The sequence below is a fragment of the Impatiens glandulifera genome, chromosome 1 (assembly GCF_907164915.1).
Source record: "Impatiens glandulifera chromosome 1, dImpGla2.1, whole genome shotgun sequence".
NCBI classification, from domain to species: Eukaryota; Viridiplantae; Streptophyta; class Magnoliopsida; order Ericales; family Balsaminaceae; genus Impatiens; species Impatiens glandulifera.
The window spans coordinates 16368705-16384901 of NC_061862.1; the positions used below are offsets into that span (position 1 = coordinate 16368705).

A 16197-nucleotide genomic window follows, 5' to 3' on the forward strand; every position below is an offset into this window, starting at 1 on the left:
ATTTTAAATTTACGATAATAAAATTTTACGCTTTTACGAGTTTATAAATAATTTCGATTTTACGATTTTATACGATTTTATTTAAAAAAACAAATTTATATTTAAAAATTAAAAAATAAAGTTATTATTTATTTAATTAATATAATTAATTTTGTAATTATAATTTTTTATAGTGTTATTTATTTATTATTATTTTTTAATTAATTTTATATTAAAATATATAATTTTTTAAAATTGGCTAAGTATAAAATACTTAATTATATATATAAATAATAATAATATATAACTATTAATTTTTTGAATTAAATTCTTACGATTTTATGTAAACTTTAAATTTTACGAGTTTACAATTGAAAACGATTTTACGTAAACTCTCAATTTTGATGGTCTTGCACTCAATGAATCTTAGTAATACTTCACAAAAAAATTCAAATATTAGTCACTCATCGACAATACAAAGGTAATTGAGTTGCAGATTCAACTTCTGCGTGACACAAACGACTACCATAATACAACATTTTAATGCACATATCATCCGTTAGAATTCCACCATGAATAACTATTGTTCAAAATAACGAGAACTTGGATAAAATCTTTAACTCTCAAAATTTTTTCAAAAAAAATAATATTAAATCATTTTAGCGAATATGTTGTGTAATTAAAAGTAAAAGTTTATATATAAAAGATGAATTTTAATTTTAATATAAACATCTGTGATGAGATCCTATAATAAGGGCATTAAAGTAATTAATTTTATTTTATTTTAAAAAATATATATCTTACTACCTCCTCTCTATAAGAGTAAACAAGGAACGTCAGTAGCAAAAGACCTCCACTACAGTTGCCATACTTATAATATATATATATATAATAATGTTTAATTTTTAAAGTATCCGAATTATCGGGTCGAGAGTTGTGATTAATTTGGATATTTATGTGAGAGTAAATGAATACTTAGGTCGAATTGTGGGTTGACCCGCCCATAAACTTAAAACGGTTAAAAATAAATTTAAAAATGTTATTTATAAGTTTCGAACTTGCAACCTAACAAAATAAGTACAACCCTTTAACCAACTAAGCTAACAACACTTTACATTTAAGATTCAACACTAAATTTGATGAACGCGAGACATTTAATCAATAAAAGTTCAAATTTTTAACTAACTAATATATATATATATATATATAATGATGCTTAATTTTTAAAATGTCCGGATTGTCGGGTCGAGAGCTGTGGTTAATTTGGATATTTATGTGAGAGTAAATGGATACTTGAGTCGGATTATGGGTTGACCCGTCCATAAACTTAAAACGGTTAAAAATAAATTTAAAAATATTATTTGTAGGTTTCGAAGTTTCAACCTAACATAACAAATACAACCTTTAACCAAATGTGATTGTGATGTAATTTTTCGAGGGATAATAGACTAGTATCATTTGAAAGTGGTTAAAGAAATATAAATCAAATATTTAATTAACTAAAGTGTGAGGTCACGATGCTAATTATTAAAAAATATGAATCAAATATTTGATTAACAAATTGAAAGTGTAAGTGTAAAGTCACGAAATGAGAAATTATTCGGAAAAAATATGTGATGAAACATGTGAGAAAATAAGTTGTTTTATCGAAGTGAATAAAATGTTGAATGAGAGCGTTATATTTTTTATTTTAATAATTTTAAACATTAAATAAATATTATTATAATTTTTTTTAATTTATTTTATTTTTATTTTTATCCGTGTGAATCGAAGGAAAATTTTCCTAGTTTTTAAAAATTTTAATAGTATTTTTGACTAAAATGTGAAACAAAATGGAAAATAAAAGGTTTGTATATACAAATACTTACAATATAACATAATCCATTATTTAAATAATCATCATATCTACTGAATCGTAGTATTATTAATAATAGCAATCTTTGGTCAAATTCATATTCACCCTTTCTATATAATCATACTGACTATTCGTCATTTTGTTAAGTTGGATAAAAAAATTAAAACAAATTTTTTAATCCTTTTTTGAAATCAGAGTTTTATTACTCATTCCAACACAACATATCATCCACCACACAAAGAGAAGTAATTTCTTCAATAAAAAAAATTAAACCATTCTGCAATGAGATATGCATGTATTTTGCTCAGCTTGCAAAGAGAAATATAAAAAATATATTAAAAGTACAGTTTTAAATATTTAGAGAACCAGGGAGACCTTAGAAAAAATCTTAAACCAAATCTATTAATGAGTAAGAAATATCACAAATTTAGCTCTAATGGTCCAACCACTTCAAGCCGCATTAATCAATTCTCTTGCAAAGCCTTGGTCAGGTATAATCTGCTGAAACTTTGACCCGCAGCACTGCACAAGTAAGTAGCAAATGAAATTATGAAAAAACCGCACTTGAGCATTCAAGACGGTATGCTATTTGTTGCCTCATCATGCTCAAGGAATTCAAAATACCATCATTCTGAGAAAGTTAACCAACTAGGCCTCAAATTTATATATGACTGAAATTAGTGTTATCATTGAGGATGAAAAAATTACCCCTGGATTTGGTTGCAATAGTTTGCCACTTGATTTGTGATCAGAAAACTATCTAGACGCGATGGTTCGGGAATGGGCTTAAAAACAGGGTTTGACGGATCTTCCTCAGGTAGAAGCTCCTCTCCTGCAGCTTTCCGTGCCATATTCTCCATCCTACAAGATGATTAAAAAATTAACTACTCACTAAGGTCTTCTTTGATGAAGGGTTATTTTTGGTTGGATTAAATCTAAATAACCCCTCATTCAAATCATCAACTAAAATACCCATACTTTATTTTTTTTATAACATTTTTAAAACATTGAATTTAAGAGGATGTTTTACTCAAACAAGTTTTTTTTCCAAAACAAAATGGTTTATTTCTAGAAAAAAGCTACATCAAACAAGCTCTAAGAATCACCTGGTTCCAAGTAGGATAAATGAGTGTTCACAACTTTTTATAAGGAGGGAATATGATGACACACACTACTATATTAGAAGTTTACCTTCTCTTCTGAATCCACTGTTGCTGCTGGGATTGTTGGCGGGACAAATTTCTGTAGTAAAATTGGAACTGAAAAGACAAGTATAAACTAGTTACATGAGCATCAATGTTAGCACGTAACACTATAATAGATAAAACCCCAACCTTTTGTTGTTCCATGGACAAGTCATCCATGCACTCGATCAAGAACTCAACATTTCTTTCCATATATGGGTTTGTTGACAAATGTAGTCTGTCATAGTCACACTACACTCCAACAAAATAAAGACTCAATATTAGACAATAACTAATTGAGATAGAATCTCATCTACAGTGAGTTACAACTTTACCTGGGTTACAGGAGAATCAGCTTCCAGCTCTGTCATAAAAGCACTGACCAGAGCAGAATTTGAAACCTTAATCTGTTAAATAGAAACAGCATAAGAATTCAATCAGAGAAAAATAAATCAGTTGTAAGAGAGTAATCAAAAGACAAATAATAATGAACATATCTTCATCACTAATGTATCTGAAATGTAGAAAATAAAATTTATGTAGATGACATTATGCAAAGCATGCTAAAGGTCAAATCTTTTTCTTTTTTTCGAAGAAGGGTCATTTTATGTATGATGTTGAGTCAACGACAAAAGAAAATCACACGGAAGCAAAAGTTAAGAAACAATGAATTAAAACATTTAATGACAACATTAAAATAAAGGAAACAAAGGTAATGCTAATTCATTCTCAGCTCCTCGAGAAGGTCTATAGTAGCCCCAACATAGGAGACAGGGAACCAAGTCAGTATTGAGATCTTAAAGCATCTAAAGTAAGAAAACGTAAATTCTAAAGAAAAAAAGCACAATAAGAAATAGAAGCATACAGGTATCTCCTCAAAGATGTCTACCCATGATAAATTTTTCTCTCTCAATCTGCAGCAGCAAAATAGAAAAGGTACATGTTAGATCAAAATGGTAAATTGCCACATAAGGTAACAAAGAATAGTTTCATACTTCTCTCCCGTGAAGTTATTGTTGCGGTAAAGATCCATAAAAGAATCAGAAAGCTTCAGGGCCTTGAGGGCCAGAACACCTTGGTTGGCCTTTGAAGGGTCATATATGATGCATACACAACGTCGTATATTCTCCTATAGTCGTCCATTCAAATAAATTAACCGAATTAGACAATGTTGGAAAAGAACAAAAAATGCAAGAATCTCAACAAAATTTTAAAATAATTGAACATTGTTGAAATCAAGTTACAAAATTATGCTTACGAAAATAATCAAATACAGACAAAAATTTGTGTTTTAAAACAAGAAATAATCATAACACAAGCCCTATGATGTGAAGATTGATTTCCAGTTTTCCATTAACCCAGTTACACCATCAGAAGGGAGCGTCTAATCTACCACGGCTTGTTGAGCAAAATTTCAACATTCACTACAAAATCTCATATTATGCGGAAATGTAAAAGAAAGAGGACCACGATATTTGTTCTTCTCTGTACTGTATCCACAATTAAGAATTTACCAAAACATTTTGGGACAAATCAATTTGATAGATTCATCAGAACATTCAGAAAGTGAACACTCATGATAGGACCTATGTAATATGCATCTACCCTATCAGTGCAGCCAAATTATCCTGGCATGAAAATTAACAGGCTGATGTTTTTTTCCAACACTATTCCAGTGTTTACAAATCCAAAAGGGCACCTTTTGCAAACAAAATGGTTTAACCAAATAAAGGACAATAGAAAATCTAAAACACAAACAAAAAAGTCAAAGAGCACAGGTACCTGGTAGTTCATAAATGTCTCAATGAGTTCTACTGTCTGGAAAGAACCCAACAAGGTTGACTGATACCTATGAGATTCAGAATAACACAATATCATTTTGAAAGTTCAAAGAACAACAAACATAAACATAAACAGAGGCCTCTTTTCTTTGTCTAGATCCTCAAATGCAATGTTGCAGGACACATACCAGCAACCAGGTTAATATGACAATAGAAAATGAACACTAACAATAGAGCCTATGTGGTAATACCACGTGGAATTCTGGACGAGTTCAATCACTATCATATCATTTAGAAAGCCTCACATTAAAACTTCAAGTGGATAATCAAATCTTGCCTTACAAGGTGTAATGGAATCCATCATTCCAACTTTATGGACAATCAGGCTTTTGTTTTTTAATCAAAATTTACTGTTTGATCACTACACTACTGACCTCCCCATCAGTTTTATCAGCATGAAGGAGGTACACTACATTATTATATCAACCCATTTTTATAACAATGAATTTCCATATTTCTAAACCACGTCACCATTGGAGCTGCAATACTCCAGTTAACTAATTATTGGTTTGTAGTAAATCCAAATACACTGATTGAGTATCAATCATAGATTCATAATCATAATGACTGATGATGAAACAGTCAGCATAAGCTCCTATCAAAGGCCATATCAGGAAACTAAAAAAACATAAAATATACATTTATAAATAAGAAAGGCTGAAAACTAATTTTCCCCCAAGCCCACGCATAAACAATAAGAGAAAAATTGAGAAGTAGCAGACCAAACTTTTCATAAACAGTAGCATATATCTAGCCATGAATATGACAGAAAATAAAACTCACCACCCAACAGTGTTATTATCAACATTAACTTCTCTCAAGCATCTCATCATTTCAAGTTGATAATTAGCACCATCTGCTTCAATCTCCTCGTCTTCTTCTCGGGTCTGATATTAACATTAATGGATAACAGATGTTATTATGATCAGCACATATGAACATGATTCAAGAAAAATTAGTGGAGAACAGTATTTCCATATCTCACAGATAAAATTAAGTTATAGGAATGTTTGATACCACTATTGTAACACTTAATCTAAACAGAATTAGTACTTCTTTATAATAGAATGGACTTAACAACTTATTATTAAAGTCAATTTAATTTTACTAAATAACACTGAAATTAAATTTGTTTAATCATATCAAACCTATAAATAAAATTTCAATTTCAAACAACTTTATTTAATCCAGCATATGATTTTTCACTGATCAAATTTCAACTTAATCCTCAGTTTTATCAATCACATAAGCAAAAATGACTACATACCGGGAAAGGGAAGCAGTTAGTAATTTCAAGAACACTCCCAACATCTAGTCCGAGAAGTTGACCAGTGACAAGAGCCGGTGAGAACTCCTTACAGTGCTTGATAATCTTCAAAATAACCTGTATTATAGAAATTGGATACCCTAGTAATTAATAATTAGCTATGAGTGAGTCACAAAGCATGCAAAGAAAGAAAATGGCAGAAAGACCCAGAAATGGGTGCAATAACAACAGACTGATACTCCACGTCTATAACCCTACAAACAATTCGCAGCTAGACAACATTGTAAGGTTGCTACAAATTATGAAGTTTACATATCATATGTTTCTTTTTAAGTTGTGCTACTTCAAATTCATTACTTTTCTACTTTCATCACCATTTACTAACAATCAAAAGGAAAATCGACATCATCTGCAATGGATAATAACAAAATGATCAGGAAAGATTAAGTTACCAATCCCTCCATCTGAACAACTCTCAAAGGGGCCACAACTTCTTCAGTCGATGCCACTTGTAAAAAGGATCGAGTTGTTGCTGCTTAAAGTGAAGGAAACCAGAAAACATAGTGAATATTTTGAAACAAGGAATCGAGAAATAGAGTTTGTAATTACAGACGACAAAACAGTGTATAGGCTACGCCACTAGATAGATAGAGAAAGAAAGGAAGACATACTGTTTGCCATGGCGTTATTGAAGCTTCAGTTCGCCTCAGAGGGAGTTTCTGGACTACGGCGGCTGCCAAAGAGAAGATGCGAACTATGGTTACGCTTCCAAACCCTATGTTCAACCAATATCTGAATCCAAAAAAGAAAAGTTCCTTCTTGGGCAAAATAAAAAAAATAAAAATAAATCCCACAAATTTATCAGAAACAACCCCCAATTCCTTTTCTTTTCTTTTTTTTCTACTAATATTTATTTTTTAACATTACATTTTATTTTTTAAAATTTTTAATTAACAATTTCATAAAAAATTACATTGTAGGTTAGTGGTAAAAGTCGGCTTAAGAAAACCAAAATGTCACAGATTTGTTTCATCTGAAAACGCATTAAGTTAAAATGGGGTTGGGGTGTATCCTAGTTATACTTAATTCAAAAATAAAAATTATTAAATTTGATTCAAATCCCACAATAAAAATGTAAAATTTCTTATAAGAAAAACATAAAATAAAGTATGTAATGCAAATTATTATAGAGTAAATTAAAACTTATAAAAACTATCGCTTTTAATTAATTGGTCTATTAATCTCCTGAATTGAGGACGCATTAATAAATTTTGCATATTAAATTGGTTTCAACAAAACAATATTAAACTTGAAGAAATAGGGTGAAATTGGTTTTTTTAAAATGATATTAACTTTGAGAAATAGGTTTGTAGAGAAATTTGTTTTAAAGAGATATATTATGTTTTGAAAATGCGTGGAGTTATACGAACAAATGTTATCAAATATGATAATATATATAATTAACAAATATTCAAGAATATTAATTTACCTAAATCAATTCCTCAATAAAACATTATACACAAATATAACTTTTAAATAAAATTTTAAAAAAATAATGAGTCAAACCTAGCTCTGTCTGGTCATACCAAACAAAGCAAAAGAGTTCTTGCCCAATATAAACTGGGAGAAAAAAAACATAAAACCAAAATAAAGCAAAAGACTAAACTAGGGGATATATGTCGATAAGATCGTAAAATTCTCATCGTGTACAAAAACTTCTCTTCCGAATAAAGGCAAACGTATGAAGCATAAACCCTTTTATTATTTATGTGTCACAACTCCTCTCTTAGAATGTTTTTTTTGTCATTTATTTCCAGATCGTCCAGCACCAGGTGAGAGAATGGACTTTTAGTTGTCTGCAATATTACTACAAAACTTTGGGAGACACATCCCATTAAATGTTGAGCAAGGTCTCCAAGAGGGTTTACATGTCTCTTGCAAAAACATAGTGAGGAAGGATGTGATCAATGATATCTTCACGCATCTCGTAAATACAACACATACTAGTCAGGTACATCTAGGGCTACAAATGAGTCAAGTGGAGCTCAAACCAGCTTGAGCTCGAGCTCGACTCGAACTCGAGCTCGAACGAGTTTATAAAATTGAACTCGACTCAAATATTACCTAAAGGCTCGTCTTGAAAAACTTAAACTAAAATTAAATTTTCAAATATTTATTAAGAAAAAATATTTATTTTAATTTTATGTTTTAATATTAAAATAAATAAAAAATATATTATTTATTATCAAACTCGAAAAAACTCGACAATTAATCGAGCAATTATTACATGAGCTCAAGTTTGACTCGAATATTAAGCAAGTTAGTTCGAGCTCGACTTGAATTTAGTCAAAGTCAAACTCAAGTCAAGCTTTGACTGAGCGGCTCACGATCAACTTGACTCATTTGCGGCTCTAGGTACATCCATTTCTATTGAAGCTTAACAATAGTGAGGACCCCCGTGAAGTGCTTCTCGAGCAAAATGAGACAACCTAGTAGGGGTTTTAGTTTTCTACACATCTTTTTAAGGAAAACGAGTTGGACCCTATAAGAGTTGAATGATAAATGGTATTAGCCTTGAAATTAGGAGACTACTTTAGTAGAAACTTATCATTTGTCTCTACATGAATGCAAACATGTACAAGTGAGTGAATAAGTCTTAATAGTCGTTCTTCTTCGTGTGAGAGTCTAGTTAAAAGGGGATATTCCAATCAAGATTTCCAGAGATAAGTCTAAAGCCTAACACTCTAGTTTTTTTTTTGTTGGTGAGCTTAAAGAGCCCATCCAATTTTTCAATTTGGAGTCAAGAGTCATTCCAAAAAGTCAATCTTTTACTATTACTCACATGGAAGATTAAAAGGAAATTGAGATTCTCTCACAATTTGATAATGCGTCCTGAGGAAGGATGTGATCAATGATTTTTTCACTCATCTCGTAAATACAACACCTATTAGTCAGATACATCTTGGACAACAAACGAGTCAAGTTGAGCTCAAACTAGCTTGAACTCGAGCTCGACTCGATTAAGTATTTATTAGCTCAACTCGAACTCGAACGAGTTTATAAAATTGAACTCGACTCGACTATTTACCTATAGACTCGTATCGAAAAACTTAAACTAAAACTAAATTTTTAAATATTTGTGAAGAAAAAATATTTATTTTAATTTTATGTTTTAATATTTTAAAAAATAATATATATATATATATAATTTATAATCAAGTTCGAAAAAACACGACAATTCATCAAGCGAGTATTATATAAGCTCAAGTTTGACTCGAATATTAAGCGAGTTAGTTCGAGCTCGACTTGAATTTAGTCAAAGTCAAACTCAAGTCAAGTTTTGACTGAGCGGCTCACGATCAGCTTGACTCATTTGCGGCTCTAGGTATATCTCTTTCTTTTGAAGCTTAATAATAGTGAGGACCACCGTGAAGTGCTTCTCAAGCAAAATGAGACAACCTAGTAGGAGTTTTAGTTTTCTACACATCTTTCCAAGGAAAACGAGTTGGACCTATAAGAGTTGAATGATAAATGGTGCTAGCTATGAAATTAGGATACTACTTCAGTAAAATTTATCATCCGTCTCTAAATGGATGCAAACATGTACAAGTGAGTGAATAAGTCTAAATAGTCGTCCTTCTTTTTCGTGTGAGAGTCTAGTTAAAAGGGGATATTCTAATCAAGATTTCCAAAGATGAGTCTAAAGCATAACACTCTAGTTTTTTTTTGTTGGTGAGATTAAAGAGCCCATCCAATTTTTCAATTTGGAGTTAAGGGTCATTCAAAAAGTCAATCTTTTACTATTACTCATCAAGAAGGTTAAAAGGGAATTGAGAGTCTCTCACGATTTAATAATGCGTCCTCATAGTGAGGAAGGATGTGATCAATGATTTTTTCACTCATCTCGTAAATACAACACCTACTAGTCAGGTACATCTAGGGCTACAAACGAGCTAAGTTGAGCTCAAACCAGCTTGAGCTCGAGCTCGAATCGATTAAGTATTTATTAGCTCGACTCGAACTCGAACGAGTTTATAAAATTGAATTCGACTCGACTATTTACCTATAGGCTCGACTCTAAAAACTTAAACTAAAATTAAATTTTCAAATATTTGTGAGAAAAAATATTTTGTTTAATTTTATGTTTTAATATTTAAAAAAATAAAAAAAAAATATTATTTATTATCAAGCTCGAAAAAACTGGACAATTCATCGAGCAAGTATTATATGAGCTCAAGTATGACTCGAATATTAAGCGAGTTGGTTCGAGCTCGACTTGATTTTAGTCAAAGTCAAACTCAAGTCGAGTTTTGATTGAGCGACTCACGATTAGCTTGACTCATTTGCAGCTCTAGGTACATCCCTTTCTTTTGAAGATTAACAATAATGAGGACCCCCGTGAAGTTCTTCTCGAGCAAAATAAGACAACCTAGTACGGGTTTTAGTTTTCTACACATCTTTCCAAGGAAAACGAGTTGGACCCTATAAGAGTTGAATAGTAAATAGTGCTAGCCTTGAAATTAGGAGACTACATTAGTATAAACTTATCATTCGTCTTTAAATGGATGCAAATATGTACAAGTGAGTGAATAAGTCTAAATAGTCGTCCTTCTTCTACGTGTGAGAGTCTAGTTAAAAGGGGATATTCCAATCAAGATTTCCAGAGATGAGTCTGAAGCCTAATACTCTAGTTTTTTTTTTGTTGGTGAGCTTAAAGAGACCATCCAATTTTTCAATTTGGAGTCAAGAGTCATTCCAAAAAGTCAATCTTTTACTATTACTCACCAAGAAGATTAAAAGGGAATTGAGATTCTCTCACAATTTGATAATGCGTTCTGAGGAAGGATGTGATCAATGATTTTTTCACTCATCTCGTAAATACAACACCTATTAGTCAGGTACATCTTGGACAACAAACGAGTCAATTTGAGCTCAAACTAGTTTGAGCTCGAGCTCGACTCGATTAAGTATTTATTAGCTCAACTCGAACTTGAGCTCGAACGAGTTTATAAAATTGAACTCGGCTCGACTATTTACCTATAGACTCGTATCGAAAAACTTAAACTAAAATTAAATTTTTAAATATTTGTGAAGAAAAAATATTTATTTTAATTTTATGTTTTAATATTTTAAAAAATAATATATATATATATATATTATTTATAATCAAGCTCGAAAAAACTCGACAATTCATCGAGCAAATATTATATAAGCTCAAGTTTGACTCGAATATTAAGCGAGTTAGTTCGAGCTCGACTTGAATTTAGTCAAAGTCAAACTCAAGTCAAGTTTTGACTAAGCGGCTCACGATCAGCTTGACTCATTTGCGGCTCTAGGTATATCTCTTTCTTTTGAAGCTTAATAATAGTGTGGACCTCCGTGAAGTGCTTCTCAAGCAAAATGAGACAACCTAATAGGAGTTTTAGTTTTCTACACATCTTTCCAAGGAAAACGAGTTGGACCTATAAGAGTTGAATGATAAATGGTGCTAGCTATGAAATTAGGATACTACTTCAGTAAAACTTATCATTCGTCTCTAAATGGATGCAAACATGTACAAGTGAGTGAATAAGTCTAAATAGTCGTCCTTTTTCTTCGTGTGAGAGTCTAGTTAAAATGGGATATTCTAATCAAGATTTCCAAAGATGAGTCTAAGGCATAACACTCTAGTTTTTTTTGTTGGTGAGCTTAAAGAGCCCATCCAATTTTTCAATTTGGAGTTAAGGGTCATTCAAAAAGTCAATCTTTTAATATTACTCACCAAGAAGGTTAAAAGGGAATTGAGAGTCTCTCACGATTTGATAATGCGTCCTCATAGTGAGGAAGGATGTGATCAATGATTTCTTCACTCATCTCGTAAATACAACACCTACTAGTCGGGTACATCTAGGGCTACAAACGAGTTAAGTTGAGCTCAAACCAGCTTGAGCTCGAACTCAACTCGATTAAGTATTTATTAGCTCGACTCGAACTCGAACGAATTTATAAAATTGAACTCGACTCGACTATTTACCTATAGGCTCGTCTCCAAAAACTTAAACTCAAATTAAATTTTCAAATATTTGTGAGAAAAAATATTTTGTTTAATTTTATGTTTTTATATTTTAAAAAAAATTATTATTTATTATTAAGCTCAAAAAAACTCGACAATTCATCGAGCAAGTATTATATGAGCTCAAGTATGACTCGAATATTAAGCGAGTTGGTTCGAGCTCGACTTGATTTTAGTCAAAGTCAAACTCAAGTCGAGATTTGATTGAGCGGCTCACGATCAGCTTGACTCATTTGCGGCTCTAGGTACATCCCTTTCTTTTGAAGATTAACAATAGTGAGGACCCCCGTGAAGTGCTTCTCGAGCAAAATGAGACAACCTAGTAGGGGTTTTAGTTTTCTACACATCTTTCCAAGAAAAACGAGTTGGACCCTATAAGAGTTGAATGGTAAATAGTGTTAGCCTTGAAATTAGGAGACTACATTATTATAAACTTATCATTCGTCTTTAAATGGATGCAAATATGTACAAGTGAGTGAATAAGTCTAAATAGTCGTCCTTCTTCTACGTGTGAGAGTCTAGTTAAAAGGGGATATTCCAATCAAGATTTCTAGAGATGAGTCTGAAGCCTAACACTCTAGTTTTTTTTTTTGGGTGAGCTTAAAGAGCCCATTCAATTTTTCAATTCAGAGTCAAGGGTCATTCCAAACGTCAATCTTTTACTATTGCTCACCAAGAAGGTTAAAAGAGAATTAAGAGTCTCTCACGATTTAATAATGCGTCCTCATAGTGAGGAAGGATGTGATCAATGATTTCTTTCATTCATCTCGTAAATACAACACCTACTAGTTAGGTACATCTAGAACAACAAACTAGTCAAGTGGAGCTTAAACCAGCTTGAGCTTGAGCTCCACTTAATTAAGTATTTATTAGCTCGATTCGAACTCGAGCTCGAACGAGTTTATAAAATTGAACTCGACTTGACTATTTCTCTATAGGCTCGTATAGAAAAACTTAAACTAAAATTAAATTTTCAAATATTTGTGAAGAAAATATATGTATTTTAATTTTATGTTTTAATATTTAAAAAAATAAAAAATATATATTATTTATTATCAAGCTCGAAAAAGTTCGACAATTTATCGAGCAAATATTATATGAGCTCAAGTATGACTCGAATATTAAGTGAGTTGGTTCGAGCTCGACTTGAATTTAGTCAAACTCAAACTGAAGTCAACTTTTGACTGAGCGGCTCACGATCAGTTTGACTCATTTGCGGCTCTAGGTACATCCTTTTCTTTTGAAGCTTAACAATAGTGAGGACCCTCGTGAAGTGCTTCTCGAGCAAAATGAGACAACATAGTAGGAATTTTAGTTTTCTACACATCTTTTCAAGGAAAACGAGTTGGACCCTATAAGAGTTGCATGGTAATAGGTGCTAGCCTTGAAATTAGGAGACTACTTCAGTATAAACTTATCTTTCGTCTCTAAATGGATGCAAACATGTACATATGAGTGAATAAGTCTAAATAGTCGTCCTTCTTCGTGGGAGAGTATAGTTAAAAGGGGATATTCCAATCAAGATTTCAGAGATGAGTCTGAAGCCTAACACTCTAGTTTTTTTTTATTAGAGAGCTTAAAGAGCCCATCTAATTTTTCAATTTGGAGTCAAGGGTCATTCCAAAAGTCAATTTTTTACTATTACTCACCAAGAAGGTTAAAAGGGAATTGAAAGTCTCTCACAATTTGATAATGCATTCTCATAGACTTCTTTCCTAGTACGATCTTTTTGAAAAAGACATTGAGTCGTGGTCACAAAGGTCATACTTAGAAATTAGTGTTTTCTTCCATATACTACCTACCACTTTCATTGGTGAACCTCTATCACTATTTACATAAGAGGGAGGTGTTGAAGAGAGAGAGGTCATTTATTTCAAGTCCGCCCTCAAAATAGAATAATTTCACAGTATCCCATTTAACTAGGTTAGAAGCCTTCAAATTACTCCAAAAAAGTTTTTCACATAGTTGTCAATAGGGCTCATAGCGCTAGCTATAGCGAATAGCGTAGCGTAACGACTATAGCTATTAGCAATAGACTAAGCACTTTCAAATAGCCCCGATTTTGTCTCTATAGCTCATATAGCGTCCAAAGCTATTGCCCCAATAAGTGTCTCTTTTTTTAAAAAAAATATTTAATATTAATTTATTGACTTTTCATTTCCCCAAATTTTTCTCATTTATTTAAATTTCAATTTTTTTTTTGACTCTTCGTCTTTCTTTGCACGTTTTTTTTCTTATTTTCTTCTCATATTACTTTTTTCAGTAGTTTTTTCCTTTCTCTTTTTCTCTTCCTATTATTTTCTCTTACTATCTCTAGCCTTTTCTTATCACATCACTTCTTTTCTTGATAAACATATATTGAACTTTTATTTTTGTTATGTTTTTTTTTTATTTTTGATATTTATATATTTTCTGCTTTATTTTCAAATAGCCCTCGCTACGCTATTCAGTTTACGCAATAACAATGAGCAACTTTTACGTTATTGAGCGCTATACACTATGGATAACTATGGTTTTTCATAATAAATTATATTCTATTAGCCACTAAGACAATGATGGGAAAGAGTGACATCATATAGGTGGAGATTGTAGCGAGTGAGTTGTTAATGAGAACCAATATGCCGCCCTTAGACATAAATTTGATTTTTCAGAGAGTCAACCTAGTTTCCATCTTTTCAATAACGGGATTACAAATGTCCTTACAACTCGATTTAGTTTCAAGAGGGAAGTTAAGATAATTCCAGGGAAGGGATTCGATATTTGAAGCCAAGAATACTAGATAGTGTCGGAGTGTTCAGAACATTGCCAATAAAAAGGAGCTCAGACTTGTCCCTATATAAACCTTTTGAATGAGCCTCTACGCTCAGACTTTACTCGGGCATAAATGTTGGGACTACAAAGTATCCTTACAATACCACTCATCTCCTTTTTGTCGATGATATTCTTTGCTTAACAAACCCCACAAAGTTTAATCTTATTTGTCTCAAAATGATTCTCATTAATTTTGAAGCTGGATGGGATCTCTGTATTTTTATTTTTATTTTAAAAATAAGGAGAACTAGAATGAACCCCACATTCATGGACTTCCGCATCCATTCAGAACTCCATATTAATAAAGACAAATTTGAAATATTTTTTGTTGGCAACATTCCTAACACCCAAGTGTTGGCATACACTTGGCTTCAAAATTGAATCTCTATCATCTAAATACATTGGCTTTTTTTAGTGCAAAGATTATAAGTATTGATACTTAGAACCTCATTAGTTATTAAGAAGATGCAACAAATGTTAACCCTTTGGAAGAGTAAGCTGTGGGAGACTCTCCCTTATCAAGAGCACTCTTTTGATGTTTATTCTCCTCATCTCGGCAATCACGACAAAAAGAGTGGAGACAGTTATGTGTAATTTTCTTTGGAGTATTCACGTGTCTCCAACTTGGTTAATTAAAACAATACTAAGTGTGTAAGCATGAGAGTGGACTCAAAATTAAGGACCTTCAATCTTTTAACTATTCACTCATTTCCAAGTGGTGGTGGAAATACCATAAAGAAGATAATAGTTTATGACCTAAATCAATTTCATCCAAATATATGATTAGGGAGTTCTAATGAATCCTTGTAGCCAACAATAGAGTTAACTGTGATTGTAGCATTCGGGGTCACATTAAATTATGGGGATCCTTCCATCCCCTCCTTCACTTATATTTCTGAAACGATAAAAAGATTATCTTCTAGACTGATCTGTGGCATTATGATGACACTCTTTATGTTGTTTTTCCCGATCTTTATGAAGTTATTAACAATAGGGGGCCACTGCTGAGGTTCACCGGTTCATTGGTGGGCAGATCGTTTGGTCACTTACTTTCAACCACGGACTCTCTATAGACGAGGCTTCAAAGTTGTTGATGCTTGTTTTTCTCCTTATCGATGCGACAATCTCTACAAAGTCAAAAAACAATTTCGCCTTAAAGGGATTCCCTAAATTTCAGCCGAGTTATATTTATTACGTCTTTGTCTCCA

General features: G+C 31.9%; 1 protein-coding gene across 1 annotated transcript; it reads right to left on the reverse strand.

Annotated features, from left to right (window-relative positions):
- Positions 1–2071: 2071 nt before the first annotated feature.
- Positions 2072–6949, reverse strand: LOC124920052 (eukaryotic translation initiation factor 3 subunit H-like). The gene is made up of 12 exons (XM_047460450.1): positions 6798–6949; positions 6579–6658; positions 6127–6243; positions 5643–5746; positions 4801–4867; positions 4014–4147; positions 3884–3932; positions 3354–3425; positions 3169–3270; positions 3026–3093; positions 2543–2695; positions 2072–2356 (listed from the first exon to the last, which is right to left on the reverse strand). The coding sequence occupies exons 1-12, from the start codon at positions 6805–6807 to the stop codon at positions 2299–2301; spliced, it is 1014 nt and encodes a 337-aa protein (XP_047316406.1). The 5' UTR covers positions 6808–6949; the 3' UTR covers positions 2072–2298.
- Positions 6950–16197: the final 9248 nt, after the last annotated feature.

Excerpts from the sequence above, each read along its gene's own strand:
- LOC124920052 (XM_047460450.1), bottom strand. Across the intron at positions 3,426-3,883 it reads ACATCTTTGAGGAGATACCT|ATTAAGGTTTCAAATTCTGC; the intron begins GTATGCTTCTAT and ends TCTATTTAACAG. Across the intron at positions 2,696-3,025 it reads CAGTGGATTCAGAAGAGAAG|GATGGAGAATATGGCACGGA; the intron begins GTAAACTTCTAA and ends ATCATCTTGTAG.